The sequence below is a fragment of the Diadema setosum genome, chromosome 13 (assembly GCF_964275005.1).
Source record: "Diadema setosum chromosome 13, eeDiaSeto1, whole genome shotgun sequence".
In the NCBI taxonomy this organism is placed as follows: domain Eukaryota; kingdom Metazoa; phylum Echinodermata; class Echinoidea; order Diadematoida; family Diadematidae; genus Diadema; species Diadema setosum.
The window spans coordinates 10,582,395-10,603,168 of record NC_092697.1 but is presented as its reverse complement, the minus strand read 5'-3'; the positions used below and the strand labels follow the sequence as shown (position 1 = coordinate 10,603,168).

The 20,774-nt window shown below is 36.9% G+C and overlaps 1 protein-coding gene across 1 annotated transcript in view; it reads left to right on the top strand.

The window, feature by feature from the left end:
* The window catches only part of LOC140237173 (uncharacterized), a 68,016-nt gene extending 59,249 nt beyond the window's left edge, over positions 1-8,767 (top strand). Inside the window, exons 26-31 of the mRNA XM_072317114.1 lie at positions 736-812; positions 4,056-4,190; positions 4,729-4,860; positions 6,485-6,633; positions 7,139-7,274; positions 8,690-8,767. Coding sequence (XP_072173215.1) covers positions 736-812; positions 4,056-4,190; positions 4,729-4,860; positions 6,485-6,633; positions 7,139-7,274; positions 8,690-8,767 — 707 coding nt within the window. The remainder of the gene's footprint in view (positions 1-735; positions 813-4,055; positions 4,191-4,728; positions 4,861-6,484; positions 6,634-7,138; positions 7,275-8,689) is intronic.
* The last annotated feature ends 12,007 nt before the right edge of the window (positions 8,768-20,774 follow it).

The window sequence follows — 20,774 nt, the reverse complement described above, 5'->3', positions numbered from 1 at the left end:
GTTGTTTATATTTAACATTTCATTCCCGATCTATGTGTTCCCAGGAAGAACAATACGATTCAAATTATTTTGTCCAGTTTTGGGTCCATGCTTGCTAGTTATATCTAGATAGTTAAAAAAAATCACGATTTGTTATCAAGTAATTCAATGAGAATTCATCCTAATAATTTCAAACCAACGAGAAAGATAAATCATGTTTGATGCAGCTTGATTCCACCAAGATTTCTGTAGGAACATTTCATCGTAATTTCAGTTTCCTTTGATGGCTCAACGTGACATGTTTATGTTGTTATTTTGACATTTGTATATACATGCATTTGAGTGATGCCTGCATGTAAACTTGACCTATAATGTTAGCGAGCCTGATTACTGTGTGTGTATGTTCCTCTATCCAACAGGAAAGGATGTCTGAACAAAAAGAGATTACAGGGTTTAGGTAATTTCTATCCTTTGACGATTATGTTCAGACATTTGTGCCAATAATTGGAAGAAGCACTTCACCATGCATGCCAATAGGTTAATTACGCCACAGGAAGGGTTAATGTAGAAACGTTATGGATAAAAACCTGATATCATGGGGCAATCGCATTAACCACACACCTTAATTTTCAAAGTTCAAACCCTCATTAGATGTTATGAGTAGAATCCAACTAAGAAATAGTCTCGTTCATCTGCATGCCATTTCGTATTTATATTTAATGTCATGCAAACATATATCTGAACTTATGACCGCAGTGGAGAGGAATAGACCATATCTCGTAACAAAGGGGGAGCCTGGAAGCACAGACTACATCAATGCATCATTCCTCAATGTAAGTATTCACAGGCTAGTGGATTATTTCTGTGACGACAAAGATCTCCTTGTGAATTCTTATATACTCAGGGGCTTATATGCTTGCTGCAAGTTGTAATATCATAAGCTATGATATCTGAATATGTTCCATGGATTATAAAACAGAAGAGGGTAGTCATACACAATGTAAAAGCTGCAAAAGCATTGAAATAAACAACTCAAAATAAAAAGACCCCCTCAATGCCTGTAGATTAGTATACAAAATATAGATGCACAGGATAGAGTGCGTTAGTGAAGGTGCGGCGCAATCGAGAGTATTGACAATGGTGCATGTTGCACCATTGTCAATACTCTCGAGCGCTGCACCTTCACTATTAACGCCACGAAATAATCCTGTGCATCATTTGTTTAATAAAATGGGTCGAAAACTAACAGCGTTCTTCACGTACCATTGTGGGTCAATACCAGTAAGCTACATGTAGCACTCGCTCAAAAGTAAGATGCCCGAAGATGTTCGTCCCAAACATTTACGCACGTCGCACTCGGAAATCCCGCACATAAGTACTGCACGTATAAGAGCATACGTACGCCACATGTTATGCACAAGAAAGGCCGGCTGGCAGCCCAAACTAGAAGTTGTTCACAGGATTGACAGCGCGTATAGTAGCGCGCGACGCACTTGTAACAACTGATTGAGCGTGCACTGCTAGTGTAAACATTGTGACGTCAGTGACTTTACGCTTTTTGCACGGCGGGCCGGCCCGGCGTGCATGTTAGTAAGAAATTAATGCACGCACACGTGACTCACTCCGCGCTGCCAATTGGCTACATTCTTGAACCCATTTTATAAAAAGTGTTGTCTTTCTTTGGACTGAGATTTGTATTGACCTACTCTTCCAGATTCCTAGCATATAGGATGCCTGTCTTGCATTCTGTTTGAGGTATTTTTTACATGTTACTCTGTATTGTCTGATTTCACTCATATAACTGTGTTGGAATAGTGATGTTCACATCTAGATCCCTTTACCTATAAGGTTTACAAAACTTGAAGTTTTGTAAACTACGATAGTCCCTAACTGCAAGTTAGTGTAGATGTAGAGGCACATAGTTTTGAAAACTACGACAAAACCTTAAGGCGAAGACATCACGACAACACCATAAGATTTCTTAGGGTTTTGTCGTAGTTTCGTCGTGGTTTTGGTAATGCCCCCTACAGAGCGCCAAAACTACGACAAAATAATGTGAACGGAGTTTTGTTAACCACGACGCTCAATTTTCCCACAATTAGACGCGACCGTGGGTGCGAAATAGGCGCCCTTTATTTTCTATCGTAGTTAGCATTAACTTGAAGTGTTGCTAACTGCATGTTGGAGTGAACGGCATCGAAGTTTTGTCGTGGTTAAGGGAAAGAATCTTTACGCTCGTAGTTAGTATAACTTGAAGTTTTGGGATAGGTGTAGACATGGCTAATGTCTTTCCTATTCCTCGTATATGGTTTCTATGTCCAATCTTTCTTGAATGAAGTTTGTTATGTCCTGTCTCACCCCTTTCTCTTCTGCATGTGTATATACTGAGTGTATATCCTGTTCCTTTTCTATATAATTATAGTTGCATACAATTTGAATTCTCCGTTACTCTTATTTGGTGTTTGTAGATAGTGTCCTATCCCACTCTCCATTGCTTAGATTCTATGTCTGGTCTATATAGTATGATATTTGCAATGCCCTCTTAATAGTCTCTTGATGTTTTCAACAGGATTTCTCTCTGGTCTGACTCTTGTGGTGTGCTGTCTTTCTCATGCCTAAAGTTTGTAATGGGTTCTCTCTCTCTCTCTCTCTCTCTCTCGGAAATGTTTAATGTTTCTCTCCTGTCATGCCTGTGTAAGATTTTTAATGAGCTGACCCTCTCTTTTCTATTGTTTGCAATATGGTTGTTTCTCTCTCTCTTGCAAAAATGATTGTAATGGCTGACTCTCTTTCACCTAAAGTTGTATTGGGTAGTCTCTCTTCGTGCTCTTGTGTAAAGTTCGTAATAGGTTGTCTCTCTAGTGGGAAGTTTGTAATGATTGTCCCTCTTGTCCAGTGTTTGAAACTGGATGTCTCTCTTGTGTAAAATTAGTAAAGGGTTGTTTCTTTCTTGTTTGAAATTTGTAATGGGTTGTCTTTTCTTGTCATAAGTTTGTAATGGGCTGTCTTCTCTTGTCTAAATTAGTAATGGGTATTTTCTCTCTTGTCTAAAGTTTGAAATGGGTTGTCTTTCTTGTCTACATTTGTAATGGTTGTCTGCCTTTTGGCTCAAGCTTGTAATGTTTGTCTCTCTTTTGTCTAATATTGAAATAGGTTGAACACCTCTTGTTTTAAGTTTGTTATTACTCTTCTCTCTGTTTGCGCAAAGTTTGTAATGGTTGACCTCTCTTTTCCAACGTTTGTAATAGACTGTCGCTCCCTTTTCTAAAAAAATTAATCGGTGGTCTCGCTCTTGCATAAAGTTTGTATTTTTTTCTATCTTGTCTCAAATTTATAATGGGTTGTCTTTATATTTTGTTTACTTTGTAATACGTTGTTTCTCTCTTGTCTAAAGTTTGCAAAGTGTCGTCTCCCTCTTGTATTTAATTTATAATGGGTTGCCTCACCTTGTCTAAAGTTTTCAAATGGCTATCTCTCTTTCACCTAAAGTTTGTAATAGTTGTCTCTCTCCCGTATAAATTTTGTAGTGGGTTCTCTCTCTCTTGTCTGAAGTTTGTAATGAACTAGCCCTCTCTCTGTCTGTCTGTCTGTCTCTCTATCTCGTCTGAAGTTTGTAATACCTTGACTCCATCTTACGTTAATTGTACTTTTAATGTTTTGTCTTCGTCTCTCGTTTTCTTTCCTGTTCTTTGTTGTTCTTTCCATTTCTTTTCTCCATTTCATATTGTCTTTTTTCTTCTTCACATGTTTAACTTTTGTCTAAATGTACAATGTCCTCTTTCTCTGCATTCATATCTGTACGTGTTATTGTTCTGTTTTGCCTGAACCTTTTTCCTGCCTCTCTCTCTCTCTCCCTCTCTCTCGACTATAGATTGTAATTTCACGTTTCCCTTGTCTGAAAATGTATTTTTCATTGTAGTGTCTACTTTGTAATATAATTTCTCACAATCTCTTGTCTTAAATATGTAATGTCTTTTATCTTCCTCATCATTAGTTTGTTCTTTCCCTCCCTCGATCCCTTCATGTCTATATCTTGTCCAAGCTTGTAACATCCCATCTGTCACTCTCTCCATCAGACATTCATGAGGAAAGATGTCTTCGTGGCAACACAGATGCCCCTCCCACACACAAGAGGAGACATCTGGAGGCTCGTCTACGACTGGAAGTGTCCCGCCATTATCATGCTAAATCGGATGGATGAGAATGACGAGGTATGCCATCTCACCTCAAGGATAGTAAACTCCCATCGGTAGTACATGAAAAGTTCTTCAATGAGAAAAAAAGATATGAAGAGTTTGCTTGCAACAACCGATAAGTCCATATTTGCCAAATGGAGATATTTGCGATTAAAGGTCAAGAAAAATAAAGAGAATAATAAGAAATTTTTTGCTTCTTTTGACCATAACTTCAAAAATGTACCTGTATATGTAGTGACCAATGTATCATTTAAAAGGTATTATTTTGTACTTTATGACAGAGATCGTACTTCAAAATCTTCAAAAATGGACTTATCGGTTTTTGAAAACAAACTCTTCATGTATTGCCAGGATCCTGTGCTTATACGTGTAGTACAATAAGAAGTGATCAACAATCACATGACCATGTTTGTCCAATCGCTTCCTAGTATTATACCAACCCATTTGATATATTTGGATGCAAAGCAAGACACTTACCGACGACAAGAAGTCACTGTCCTGATGAAATGGGTAAAATTACTTCTTAATTTATGCTTTTTTGCCCCTCTGCTAGTCTTGTGCCCAGTACTGGCCCAATCAGGATTCTGCATACTTTGGGCCTCTCTGTGTTACCATCACCTCAGCTGAGGTGAGAGGACAGGACTACGTGGTCAGAGAGTTTCATGTGAAAGGAGATGAGGAGGAGGTGAGTTGGGGCTTTTGTACATCAGGTAATGTCATGACGTGGATCATGTGATTCATTAGCATGATCTTACAATTATCATCAGATTCACTTCAGTTGCCAAAGTTGTAATCAAGATTACAGAAATTGACCAACCAATGGATACATCCCATTGCAGTGGCGGATCCAAAGGGGGCGCACCGGGCGCAACGCGCGCCTTGCACCCCCCGCCCCCTTTTAAGAATTTCCTGGATCCACCCCTGCATTGAACTTTTCAGGTTTAGGATTGGATCTGAGAGTTAATTAGTGCTATCATAGGTAAATAGGTAGAGAGAGCAAGTAAGTTATACTTAATGTACACATCAAATTTTCAGCCAATGCCAAAGTGCTAATCCCACAGTGCTAGGTATACTTGGAGACTGAAAAATGATAGAAGTTGTGAACCTCAGCCAACAAATTATGAACTTTTCATTTGCCGAGCGCTTTACTTTTATCTTAATTGTTGAGTTTTTTCATCAGCATTCAAATATACATCCAAAACTTGACATAGATTCAAAGTTAGCCAGCCCACTAAAACCAACGGACAGGCCATGGTGACACAATAGGGATAAGGGGGATTTCTTAATCTCTGTTCATTGACAATAAGTTTCGAGACATGAATTCCAAATAGAAAAGAAAGCACTCCATTCAGAGTGGGACGCCACGCACTGAACTGAACAAAACTCACGAAAAGGTAAACAAGTAAATTGGGGTGCGTGAGTTCTTAAACAGCGAAATGTAGTCATGCCTAATGCCCCTTCTGCCACTAACCGTCAGAGGGTCGTCTGATCACCAAAATGCAAAAATTGGGGACTCCGATTAGTTCCGATGAAATCTGAGCCGACTCAGAGACTCGCACCAAGGTTCACCCAGGTTGATACCAGCGCCAGAAGAGCCCCTGTACTTGAACTCAATTTAACCCATCCGATGACTGTTGATCATCAGACAATCAGCAGACTGTCGTAGGATATCAGATGCACACACCTGATAGTTGCACAATATAAATCTGACACACATCGGACTGACTCAACACTTATCTGTCGCATCTGACAAGACTTGCGACTGGAAATGGCATCCGATGGTGAACTAAGCTCTGAGCTTAGTTCCTTTGTTAGACAATCTTCCCTCATCAGATCACTGACCTTGACACTGACCGCATAGTCGACCAACACAAACTGGATTCCTCAGACTGCGATATAATACACTTCAGTGATTGACTGGAAGAAAAACCAAATGAGCAAAAATCCCTACGGAAGGAGGATATAAGCCTACAGTGAAATCTGAAAATAACGATTGGAATTGGATGTGTACCTGGATGATACCCCAGAAGCAAAATAATAGTATGTTGGTGTCTATGATAAATAAAATCAGTGAATTTACAGGCAAATCTGCGGAGAGATGACAATAAGTAGCAACAGAAATGAGGAGATACTCACTGAAAGAGTATTTATCCCTCTGTTTATGAGGTTTGTCCAGTGAAATTGCATGTATAACTGAAGTAAGTTTCAAATGTTCATCCAAATGTTCATAAATAAACCCACCTGCGCTTGTGAAGCTTATTTAGCTGACGATTTGAAAATGTCTCACTGTTGGGTTCTCTCAACACCAGGCGGTAGTGGTGAAGCAGTACGAACTCTTGGGATGGGAGGCTGGGCAGGCCAGACCCCCATCTGTCAAGCCAATTGTAGCTGTGATGGATGCTGCATGTGAATCAGTGAAGAGGTCAATGTCCACTGGGCCAATCATCTTGCACTGCATGTAAGTGAAAAACGTTGCAATGAATTGCAACTATGTCAAGGCGTCAGACTTTTCTGACAGTATTGAGTGACTTAAATCAATTTATTTCAGAAAGATGTCACACACAGACTGAAGAACGAGATTAATAAGAGAATCACTACAGTTCACGTGCCAAAGGAACAACATAAGTGAAATGCCTTTTCAAGGTGTCTCAAGTGTGTTTATCTCATACTCAAAAGACCATTGTCTGTTATCACATATCACCGTCAAGTGGTCTTTTCTAATCAGCAGTCCCATTTTGTTTTGTTTAGGTAATTTTTCGTAAGTTATCCAACAACAAGCAAATAATTTTTTGTTTAGCCCTTCAGTGAAACTGCCTTGTTTCAAAGATAGCATCAGGGATTCCGTAAAGCCCCAAAAAGGAAAAGGATTGTATAACTACTCTGTTGATGACATTGTGAGATGATAGTCCTGATACTAGGATTACAGAATAATCCGCCCCACTCCTCCTTCTTTCATGGGACAGGAATGGCGTCGGGCGAAGCGGCGTGTTTGCAGCTGTCTGCTCTGCAGCAGAGAAAATGATTTCTGACAGCAAAATTGACATCTTCCAGGCTGTGATGAGGCTGCGGGCAAACAGAGCCAACATGGTGGAAAGCCTTGTAAGTACACAATGTCCTGATGTCTTGTCTGTTGTCATGTCATACCTCCCAAGTTCTTCCCAACAGTATTTTACAATCGAGAATCTTATGTTGTTGACTACATTGGTCAACCTCTCCTGACTATAGCTACCTGCTCAAACTTAACTGTCCAATCAGTGGTCAATCTTGACTGACATGGTAAGTTCCCCAATCTGGTTGACTTCAATGTTAACTCCTCTAATTACATGGTCAAACCGTACTGATTATTTGGATTCGATTGATCTTCTTTGGTTGTTTTAATAGTCAATGTCTATGGACTACTTATAGTTAATCACCGGGTTGATACCCACTTAAGCTCCTACTTTACCAGGCAGTCAGATACTTACCAGAAGGATGGGAAAATTGATTACACATTCAGAAAGGTACTATGTACCATTTGCAGCAGCGATTTAAAAACATTTCGAGTTATTACATTTGATACATGTGTGTGGGTGAGTTGTATCACGAGACATCCTACCATACTAGTAGTAATATTTTGCAATAAAGCCTAAAATATACGGAGATATCACTATTTTTCTCACTAAACCATAATTGTAGATGGTTATGTCTAGAAACAAGTTTATTATAACTATTGTTCACATTTTGTATAGTAACAGTACTTCATATTGATTACACTAATCAACATTTTTACTGTGGTTGTTTCTATCCCTAACTCACATTTGAAAACAATTTTGAAGCACTTAAGCTGGGTTTTTTTTTTTTTTTTTGCAAATGGTAAATAATGCCTTTAAGTACCAAAATGCAAAAGCCTCCCCGTGCCCTGCCCTTCATGCATAAAGTGACTTAAATTTCTTGTAGAATCCCATTCTTGTTTGCTTTCAAAAAGCTTTGTCTTGTATGATTATGAAGGTTTTACTTGGGACAAACATCCTGAACCATTTTAAAGTCCATGTGTACTATTGTATGCTCATACATTACTTTGAAAATCAGACACAAGCTCTCTTCCTTCTTATTACACAACATTTTTTTTTATCATACACAGAGCACACATAATATATACACAAATGACATAAAAAGTTGAAAGTGTTTCAAAGTATGTTTTGTAAGTTTTGTGTGCATTTTGTTTTCCGTATCTGTACCATTTTAATCACAAAAGTTTGTACAAACTAGTCTTTTGAGACTCATTCACAGTTTGCTGTTTGTGCAGACATCTGAAGTAATGACAAAATAAAAGAAGGGAGTGAATACCAGTATATATCTTAAAACATGGTGCGATTAAAGCATTTTGTGTGTACATTGTACATGGTGCTTTGTCATATCAGAGTAACTTGAAAAATTAGAATGCAATTATAGATCCAAATGTTTGCAAGTGTTATATATTACATAAAATGAAAAAAAAAGCGAAATAAATGATACGTTTTATTTCTCATTTATAGGAGCAATATATGCTTTGCTATGATGCCTTGGCTGAACATATGAAGAAGTTTGAGGAATATTCCAATCTGGACCTCTGATTGGATGCAATGATCTAATGTCATCCTATGGAACATGGACAAGATTTGAGTTGCTTGAGTTCTTGAATCCTGATCGTGATAGGTGTTCCGCAAACCAACTTAGGATTGATGATTACAGAGAAAGAATGACGGCGACTCAAGTTTGGAAGTAACTATGAAACTAGAAATGTGTGATCATCAACAGTATATAAATCATTGATGAAAGTCAACCTGTAAAGTATATTGGATATTTATGCAGACTATGAATAGTAACGTTGTCTTCCCGTAGTCCACTCAGTATTCTAAAATTTCGAGATGAATGAAAATCTATTGTAAGGGAAGTTTGTAGATTTGTAGAGTAGTGGCAAGAGAACACTTTAGAAATGATTATGCAAGCTTGAATATGTGTTCAAAAGCAGGAAATAGCAACGCCAGAAAATAATATACACAATATCATTAAGATCCTAGTTATATGATTGGCTGAGAGCAATCACGTGACCAGGCTTTCATTTTGCATAACATGTCCATCGGGCGTAAATTATTACCATTGACTGCATGCTAATAACCGCTCAGAGATATGCACATAACTGTCTGGTGTAGCTTGCTGTAATCACGCTGAATGACATCATAGTATAGCACTATACTTTTAACATTGCACACGAATACACACACACAGTCATCTGTCTACTGTAAACAGTATGTTAAGACGTTCTTTGAACATCTTGGCTTTTTCAAAAGCAAGTTTTACATGGAGCTGACTTGTAGGCTAATTATCCATAAAGGTAAATAAAAAAGTAAACAACGTTATCAAACAAATAATGCACAAATCAATGTTCGGAAAATTAGTGGAAATGCAGCTCATTCTCGGGTATTCACAATGTTGCGCAACGTGCAGCTCGTGCATATTACGCCACTATAAATACCCTCAAGTACGCTGCATCTCCGCCACCACCCTCTCACTTACGAGTGCATTATCAGGACAGGAAACTAAACAAAGTGCTGACATCCGCAGAAAGAGGAAATTGTATGAAATGTTACGAGCTGCCTTTAAGAAATAAAGATCACAGAATTATGACCTGAAATAGTAGGCCTACACTGTAACAAAACTTATGATCTAGAATCAGGGATTTGGTATCTGAAATGCTGAAGTTCACATCTTTCACAGCATGAAGTACTGACTGGACTTATATATTTGCGTAAATCCATGATTGTGAACCTAGGAAGTAATTAAAAATGTCAAAGAGTGGCTGTTTGAAAGCTAATCAACTCCTAGATTAAAAGGATTGAGAAGGGAAGTTATTTGTAATGGGCCATTACGAAAGCCATCTAATGGCGGGAAAATAACTTTTGGTTTATGGCAGATATGAATTTGTCATATGTCAAACTTTAATTTGGTACATAATTTGCCCTGCTTCATTAACGGAAAATATCTAGAAAAAAATTTCAGTGTTAGAAAACTGTAAGGGTTGTATTGCCATAGTCTATTTCATGTGCAGATTTCTTCCCGTTATGATCTCTGACTTTATACCGGTAACGTGATGACGAACCACGTTTCATATATACCGTGGATGTTTATGAGACTGTTGTTCAAAGTGACTCACATACAAGTTTGTGTAAATGCGACATTGTATAGTTAACCCATCATTTCATGGACCTGTAGCTATTAAAATCTTTAAGCAGATTTTGAATTCAAATCAGTGTCTAACTGGAAATTACTTAAAACTTGCTTGGATTTACATTTGTTCTGTCATAAGTCCATCATACTTTCACTCAGAACAGATTTGTGTTGAATACTGTCCAGTCATGGAAAAAAAAAATGAAGCCTGGCCATAATGTAAGCCAAAGTTAAGGCAATATTTGGATAAGATCTCATATAATTATATTCTTTTTTTTTTTTTGTTCAATACCTGACCATATACATGTATTGATTTCTTTTCTTTTCTTTTGTTTTTAGAAAAATACGTACTGTATTGCTGAAGCGGTTACTGGTACAATATGGTTTAAGTACAGTAATATATTTACCAAAATAAGCAGGAACTTTTGTGTGTTCAGATAATAATTACATGTTGTAAATATTCTGTACATTACTGTAGTTAGGTACAAATGTATTTGTTCCGATAAAAAAAAAGGTGCTTCATGTGATTTAATCACATTGGTTTCATTGTTCATGAGTACTTCATGAGGATATGCATGGAATCAATCATTTTTCATAGTTTTGTAATCTTAATAGTTTAGCAAGATGTTACTACTGGAGAGAAGTCTAATCTTTATATGACTGTTTTGACACATGCAATTGTGTACCTGTGTATGTATTCTTGTTTGCACACTATTAGATGTCAATTTAGGCATTTAATGTTTTATTCTTATTACAAAGGGATCTTTATTCTATTGCGATGTATGTGGAATATGCATTTTTTCATGATATATTTTGTAAACTTATATTCCTTTTTAGAATGAAATTGAATGAAGTTTGAAAAAAAAAGAAAGTATTTCTTATGACATCACATACTCTATCGCAACGTGGGGCTAATTTTTGTTCCCAGAAGGCATGGATTTTGCAGCCAATTATGGTGTTAAACCTGCTAAACTTTTTTCTTCTTCAAAATGTGAAGAGCATATGAATTTTGTACTTAACAGACATGTGCAACCTGTAAAAAAATTACTTTCTAAATACCTGTAGGTACAGAGATGAATGCATGTGAGTATAAACGTCTAACCCTATATCCACAACAGTTTTTTCACTGAAGAAAGCAATGAATTTCACAAGATTTGTTTTAATTTCTACAAAATTTGAGTGTATTGTTATGGAGATTACTAATTGCATTGACCTAAAATTGAATTAAAAAGAGTGAGCTGAAAATTGAAATGAATTAAATTGCAGTGTAGGGCAATTCTGGGAAGATGCAAACAAGCAAAACAAACATTCCCATAGCACTCAGATAAACACACACATGCACACACACATGTGGCTGCACATGGTTCAGAACCTTTGGGTTATACGGCAACTATTATGTAGATCAAATACAACTTTTATAACAACGCCTCACACACTGCCGCTGTTACTGTTATGCATATTTGGACTTTGTTTTTAGCTTTTGAACCGGTTATTCGACAGGTGTGAAAATAATTGTGATTATTTTTTGTCATCTTCAAGTGATTTATTTACAATTAAATAAATGAAACAGTGATTTAATAAAGAAAATGGTATTTTCCTATTGGAAATTCATTTTTTGCTGCAGTGTTCATGTTCATTCATTTCATTTCATTTCATTTTATTTCATTTCCAACAACATTTTCATACACAAAATAACACAACATCAATGCAATGTGGTAACAAAGAAAAATACGTGAAGTTGACAATACTACGCATCACAAAAGCAAAGTAAACAATGAAAATTGAAACTAATGTTGCAGGAAATGGAGGAGACATGCTAAAAAGCTAAGCTTGTATTTTGCAGTCTCCTCGTGGACAAAAAGACTAAATAACATCAAAAAGCAATTAGCTAGACATAATATATCGGTGTACAACACATACAGACCTATAAATATAAACAAACAAACAAACAAACAGACGGACAAACAAACACAAGCAACCTCTCTTGTAAAGAGAAAGATAGAGAGAAAAAGAGAAAGATAGAGAGAAAAAAAGATAGAGAGAAAAAAAAATGTTAACGTGTGACTTTTTGTATGAGATTGTCATATCGATATGTTAATCTATATTTATTATGCTTGTTATGTTTATGTGGAAAATATGTGATGAAGAAGAGAAATTTGTTCCGCTAATGGAGAGTTACTTTATAGTCGACTCAGAATTAATGTACATAATTATTTTGTTGCTTCAGTTGTCAATTGTGTATTAATAGGTTGACATTGTATATTTACGATACACTTTATTTTTTTCCATATTCGTTCTGCAGGTTTTTCACCTGTGTACATTTAAACTTCTTTATCCCAAAATGCGCCTACTAATAAGTGAACACATGACATATTAGACATTTAAGGCAATGCATTTGGTCATAAAGATTAAAGGTTTTAGATTATGCGTACTCTAACATACAAACATGTAATACACGAGAACTATAGATCAACACAAATGAATTCAACATGCATCGCACAAATCTTAACGGAAAGTTACTAACATGCATCATTCTCATCAAGTGTTTTTCCCCTGAAAACACTTTGAAAGGATATTGTATTTCTCCAGGCAAAATTACCATGACTTCCAGTTAGATACCTAGAAAACAACAATATTTCAACACTTCAATGAAGCTTTGTAAAGCAAAAGTTAATCACCGTGGTGAAACCAAAATTTCAATGAAAAGATGCAAAAATCAAGTCCAGCCTTGTTCTACGTGAACAGCAATATTACTAAAGGTACAACAGGGGGGCGGAAATCAAGAAGTTATTTTCATCGTAGGAAAAAAAAAACAGATCTTCGATATGAAACGTGTCATTTCCTCAATAGTATCAAATCACGGAAAGTTTATTGAGCCTGATCATCTAAATGCTTTCCTGATACATGTAAAAAGATATTGTGCTTCTCTATTGGCAAAATATGAATGAAAAGATGTAGGATGAAGTGGGGTAACTGGAACACTGGGGTAACTTGAACACTTGAAGGATTATGGGTACCTACATTGTTTAGGAGAAGGCATTAGTGGAGTAAAGTTTTTTTACGAACAAACAATTACGTAGAAACAAAGTGGATGCCTTCATTGTGACAAAAATTAGAATTATCAGAGCAGAAATCGTCAAAAATCCTGAACATCCCACAGCCTCACTCCAAGATTTTGCGTCATAACTATTTTATAAACAACAGTGGATAAGACGTAGTAATGCTTGGTGTCCCAGTTGATTAAAAAAATATAAGTATTTTTGTCTCGTGATTGAAAGATTGTACAACAGGTAACTAGACTTTCAACAAAACGTAAGTAGATTTTTTTAATTTTGGGCATTTTCTCCTCAGATGAAACATTGACCGACGGCCTGTTTAGAGCGTCGTCATCATCGAGATGATAGAGCTTCCTGTCAGAGCGTTGTTTTATTCAGACTCATTTTAGGCTTATTTTTCTTCAAAATATTTCATTGACAAGTTTACAGGTCCGAAAAATCCCGAAAAGACTCATTTTAGTCTAGTTAGTTAATGATAATTTCATGGACTAGATTACTCATAGAAATGGCATCTTGCTGGCCTGTGTTGACCATGACGACAGGGCGGTAAATTTGAAAATCGAAATGATGCACACGCTACTGAAAATTGGTTTGGAAATTATTTATCGTTTTTTTTTTCTTCACCAAAACTTCTTGCAAGGAACCATTTATTCAATCATGTGTCAAAATTAGGGGAGAAAAATGTTACATTCCATCAATTGCAGCATTTAAGCATTTCCTGATCCACTAACTCCATGGGGTATAGTCGTGGAACGCATGTATTATTAAATAGACTGCTTGATGACTATATCAGTTCCGCGTACTTTCACCTTTCTCATTTTGTGTAGACAATCCTATGCGTACGATGCTGTTCCACTTACCACAGTACGTCGGGGCAAGTGGGACAATGGAGTAGTTATCTTGAACTTAATCATGAATAATATTTGCCCAAAACAATATCACATACATGTATTGTGTTAATGGTCAAACTGTGATGCCTGAATATTTGTTGGCGCGTTTTATTATTTTTGTGTGTGCGTGTGATTTACGAATAAAGGCTTAAGTGTTCCACTTACCTCACTTTATCCTGAAATCAATTCTAGCCTTGTTCGTCATGATCACAACTCCACCTAGCACTAAAACACGGGAAGAAATTTTTAAAAAGTGTTTTTACTGGGAAAAATCCTAAGAAAAGTGTCATTTCCTTGATAGTATCCAATCACGGAAGGTAAACAAAGCCTAAGCAGCTAAAGTTGTTTGTCCTGAAAGCCGAAGAAAGAAGTAATATTTTGTATTTCGCTATTCAGAATTGTCATCTATTTACAATTATATCAACTATACTTTTACAAGAAAAATTAATAAAACTAAATACAGCTAAAGATAACAATCGTGAAATCATAAGGGATGTATTAACATGATATATCAGTGCAGTAGAGATGCAATATCAAGCTCAAATACGAGATAAATACGCAACTTCATAGGCAGTAGAAGAGGAGCTGGATGTTAAAACATCTTTTACTGGAAAAAAAACCCATAATGAATACATGAAAAGTGTCAAAAAAGAGGGAAAGCTACGTATCAAAGAAATCAATTCCATCCTTGAGCCATTCATTATTCTCAAAAAGTTATCTTGTTCGCATCAAACATTATTAGCAAAAGTGATTACATGTGATAAGATGACAATTTGAGAATGGTTCTGCATGCCGATTCATTAAAGGAATCGTACGGTTTTGGTTGAGACCTAATTTCAGGTTTCTAACATTTTTTGGCGAGATGAGAAAAGTCTTATGAAATATGAAAGAGCATGTAATTTTATGAGGAATTCAACGGTTATTTGATGAAAATTGGTTTTGAAATGGCTGAGATATCCAACAAAGAGCGATTCTAATACAATAAAGTGTGGGACCCACACTTTATTACGATCGCTTTGTTTCACTTTGTTTTTGGATGCTTCATTCATTCCACTCCCGATTTTCATCAAATAAACTTTGAATTCCTCTTAAAATGGTGTGCTCTGTACTATATCATAAGTGTTTACTTGGTATCTCGCAAAGAGTAAAAAGCCCAATTCTCATCTCCACCAATAGTGTACTATCCCTTTAAGCCCCTATGCAATCAGTAGGCCTACACATGAAGTGATCTGAGCCAAGTTCGAAAGAGTGTAGCTTTTACTCGAAATAATGCCAAGACTCGTATTTTGAAATGAATATACAAACAAACAAAGTTACGGTCATGATTCATTTCTGTACAATATAGTTATCGTGCTATCACAGAGAGAATAACAAAGTCATATACCAATGAAAATATTCAAAATCAACTTCAGCCACAAACCATCAGGTGCACGCCCCGAGTTCCACACTCACGAGTTACAAAGCCCATGACCTCGACAATAGGCAAATGTCGCCCATGAGTCAGACACTTGGCAAACAAGGCCCACAAGTTCGACACTATTAAAAAAGGCTCCGTGATGCAGGCTAGAAACCGTAGACATTCTTGAATAACATGCAAATCTACGAAAGTAAAACGTCTTGAGGAAAAAAGAGAAAATATCAGAAGTTAAATTTGTGTGCCAATTACTGTACAGTGTTAGAAAATTGCTCCTGAAACTGTAGTGCATTACAAACGTCAATCTTCCATATCTTTGATATAATATACATATATATATATATATATATTCTTTTTTTTTTGGGGGGGGGGGTGATATAGAGACAGATTTTGTAATACAATCGTTATACACTTGAAGAGTTTGTTTGCAAAAACCGATAAGTCCATTTTTGAAGATTTTGAAGTACGGTCTCTGTTATAAAGTACAAAATAATACCTTTTAAATGATATATTGGTCACTACATATAAAGGTACATTTTTGAAGTTATGGTCAAAGGAAGCAAAAATGTTCTTATTATTCTCTATATTTTTCTTGACCTTTAATCGCAAATATCTCCATTTGGCAAATATGGACTTATCGGTTTTTGCGAACAAACCCTTCACTTGTTTATTGTTTTCTCATGATCGAAATCCTGACATTTGGATTGCACATGATAATAACCATACTGTTTGATAAAATAAATACCGGTAGGCTTGTCACATAATTGCTTTTTTTGTTGTTTTTATTGAATCTGATGGCGAAAATGTAATGCGGGTTTTTGAGAATAATTATTGCAATATTAACAAAAGTATCTTGATGAAAAAGACTGATGTCTGTCCCTGTCTCACTTTCGAACGAGAGACCTACGCCTCTTACGCTTACCTGGATGAGCAGAGCACTTATAATGACACCAAACTTGAGACAAGTCAATGACCCCCTCCCCCCCCCAAAAAAAAAACAAAAAAAAAAAACCACAAACAAACACAAAAACAAACAAAACAAAACAAAACAAAACAAAACAAAACAAAACAAAACAAAACATCTTGAGACAGTGTAATTCCTGCGGACCCCCTGCAGAAATAATTACTCTATCACTTTCGGATATTTGGAGATCACCCTACAGTCCCTGTGGACACCACTACTGTTTATATAGATTATTGTACGATTCCCCCCCCCCCCCTCCTTCCATATTAACGATTCCTTTTTAGGTGGGCAAAGTCCACCCACTAGTTTTCGAGAAGATAAATTTTCAAACTTATGAAAACAAATAAGGTCTGCATATAAGATCCGAGGTTATACAGCAAACCAACTGTTAATTAGCTTCCTCAATTGATGACTGCTGCCAATTTTGGTCAGCGGCATCAGTTCAGGAAAATACATTTGGTGTGAAAATGGTTTCTTCCTCCGCAAAGTATTTGACTATTAACATTGAATAAAGTCACTCTTGAATTGTACAGACATGTAAAATAACAAGTCAGATATTAATAAAGAGAATCTTGCTTTCTGGCCTTCCGAACCAATAGGGAGCTGTAGATTTTCGCGACGGGGAAGTTCGGAGGGGAAAAAAACTGTTCTGAGCATGCGCAAAATCGCTTATCAAACTTGATCGATTTATTGCTTGCGTCGTCTTAGTTTTCGCTACTCGTTCTGGGTTATTTTTACGTCCATTCAATCTTGAACCTATTATACATGGACTGTTCACTGCAGTCTTTCTTTGATGTAATGATCGTCGCCGACACCTGATTATGTACATCTTAATGAGTGCATTCAGGTGTCTGGACAATAACGATTTTGTGATCATGTATCGTCACTAACAAAAGAATCTTTTCCCTCTTTTCAGTCTTGTTTCGCCGATGGTGCCTTTTTTCAGACGGCAATGTCTTTGAATAAATGTAGATGATAAGGAGCAGCAAACCTGAGATCACGACAAATTTTGTGTCAAAAGATGGGTAACTACTGATTCGCACATTTTCGCACACACATAAGACCTTGCCTAGTGTCAAGATATATCTGTTCTCTACCATAACCGTCCCCTTTTGCTCTGGAATAAGCTGGAGAAAAGTGAAATATTGAAATTACAAATGACAATGATTCCTCCGAAATGTTGGCTTACTTTTTAAAACTGCCTGCTTCTCCCAAGCAAAATTGTTTGAGGTATGATTTCCTAACATACACCACAACTGCACGTTTACTTTACTTGATTTTTGTCAGTTATTTTCTTCTGCGCATATAGTTTTGGATTTCTCAAATCTCCGTCTTGTTCTTCTTCCGGTTTGCTGGCGGTGACGATCATGGGATCAAAGCAGTGAAGCATGCTAAAAATGTCTTTTTGGCGCTTTTGAGATGTACGGGTGCATGAATTTATTGACGTTACGATGAATATCCATGTGTATTAGGTCCATGGTTCAATTCACGACGCAGAGAGCTACTTTTGATGCACCGATCATGGGGACGCCATTTTATTTCTTTATTGGTTGCGACCTAGCGTAATCTAAAACTACTTTTCAGGACGACGCAGGGAGAGGGAAGAACGTCCAGCGTACTCGTCTCTAACGTCCCCCTCCCCCTTCCGCAAATCTAAAGCTCTATGATGATGTGAAGTTGACAAGTCACGTGACTCTTTTTTTCTCGCTTCCTCATTTTTGGGCGGAAAAAAAAGTAAAGGAAGAAATTGTTATTATATTCTGTAAGTTTCGGCGTAGGGTAATATGTATAGTTCCTGTTGATTTGTTCATCATTGATTCTGAGTTAGAGTGCCATATACCAAAGCTTCGGACGTCAGTCTATTTGCAAATGTGCATTATTATAGTGCAATATTTGTACCGTTTTGCCGTACCTCTTGGTAAAATTATATCAGTATCATGTCCACTTATAGGAGAACAGGATTTTAAGACAAAAAACATTAGATTTCTGATGCACCACTGGCACACTCTGACAAAAACCCTTGTCAGACTGGAAGAACTTCAAATTCTTGCTTCATAATTTGCGCAGCAATGTCGCATCGAAACATCCCAGACTTCACTGCCAAGGCTTTGGCATTACCCGCGATAGTTGCGACGGTTGCAGTCCTGTGTGTATCTTTCGTGCAAGGTAAGAAGATCAACCCTATTTCTGTTGCTCAAATCTGTGGTCAATCCTTATGGTGTTATAACCCTGAAGCGTGTGTGGTTGTGCTGGCATAGCCATGGTGAAAGATCAATGCTGGTAATGGTGATAGTGAAAGAATAACGACATGATTATGGATTATTGCTTGGTGATCGAATGATTTTGATGTTGATAAAGAAAGATAGTAATGATGAAAATTACAATATAAATGAAAGAAATTATCGAAGATACTCAGTGTAGTAATTAACAAATCATAGTAGGGGAATTAGTAGTCTTGATGAACATAAAATTATGGGGATGTTGCTTTTGATAAAAAAAAAATTAAAAAAACAAAATTAATGATGCTAATTGTGATAAATGATGAGTGCTGATGATGTTATTGGTGATTGCGATCTTCTTCTTTGCATGTCACAATATGCCTGGCATTAGATCATTAGATCTATCAATAGGGCCTACAATTATACGATCACTTACATAATAACAGTCAGATCAGAGAGGTGAAACTTGTACGTGGGGGGCACTGACCACTTGTAATCCCATGTTGAGTGATAAGGAAAACCCCCAGGGCTCAAGTGAGTGCCCACTTTCTTTCCTTCCACCTCCCTGGCCAGATGCAGTAACCGCATGTTCAATGTCATCTCATAGGCTGGATGTCCGAAATATGATACTTGATGCTCAACTGAATGATTCTCGATGTACTGATGATTAATTATCGATGCACAGATGAATATTCCACTCAATGCGCACAGGTAATCCAACATAGTCAAGCAAGTAGAGTTGACCAGATCTTCAACATGTTCAACTTAGCACTGCCCATAAGCACGTAAATAAAATGGAGTAACGTATACACAAAATGTAAGCGGTTCAACTCTCCACAGGGGCAGTGTGTCTTCCAGGCCTTATCTCCACAAAATGTATAACAGGTCAGCAGGAAATGTAGGACTAACTAGCAGGTAGCATCTTAATTTGTGAACTTTTTAACTTGCGATATTCAGGTGAGCGTTAGACACCGCGGGAAAGCTTGTCTAAGTTTGAACAGAAATACTGTCCCAACCACATCACCTTTGCCAAGTTTTTCAGACATCTTTGTTAAACACGGTGTGATTGTGATCGCGTCTGAAGCGAGATAGGCGTACACGCAGTTGTGATTTCCAGGCAGACTGACTTTCAAAGTGATGTGCTTTTGTGTTTATGTGGCGCGGTGAATTGGATTGACACTTGGATAGTTTGCCTGTTTAATGTCTACATTTTGATGAAAGTTTGGACCTTTTATTGAGCGCGTTATTGTTTCGAATGATACTAGTAATGACCTTCTCATCGAGGCAGAGATTGCACTGGCCACTCTTTCCTAGGGTTAAGTTGACTATTTTTTTATGTCTCACGTTAACGTGAAATTTGCATGTTCTTTCAGGCTGCAGCTGTACTTTAAGAGCTGGGTCTCATTTTTTTCTTGCTTGATTAAACATAATTTAACGTGTTTCCTCGTCTGACGGTTGCCTTATATACAAAAGCCGTTTTTATGCATCTTTCTCTCAGCGGGCATTGGTTTTTTTTATTTTTGGGGGGTCTTTTTCCGTATAAGATAGATATATGAGTATCTGAATATAAAAACGAGCCAAATCCATGGAAGGTCGTTTCGAGTAAACTTAACAAAATTTCATATCTTTTTTATTTGTCCAATGATATTCTATTTAATTGTGATGGGAAGGTAACATTGTACAAATAAATGAGCACATAAATTATTTTCACAATTAAAATTTGCATTCATTGTGGAGAGGTAATTTTGTGTGATGGACTTGGGTCGTTCTTTTAATCATAAAAATGGACTTGGGTCGTTCTTTGAATCACATACAGGATAGGCTGCTATATTAATTGTATGGTAAAAGCAATAGATAAGACAGTTTTGAT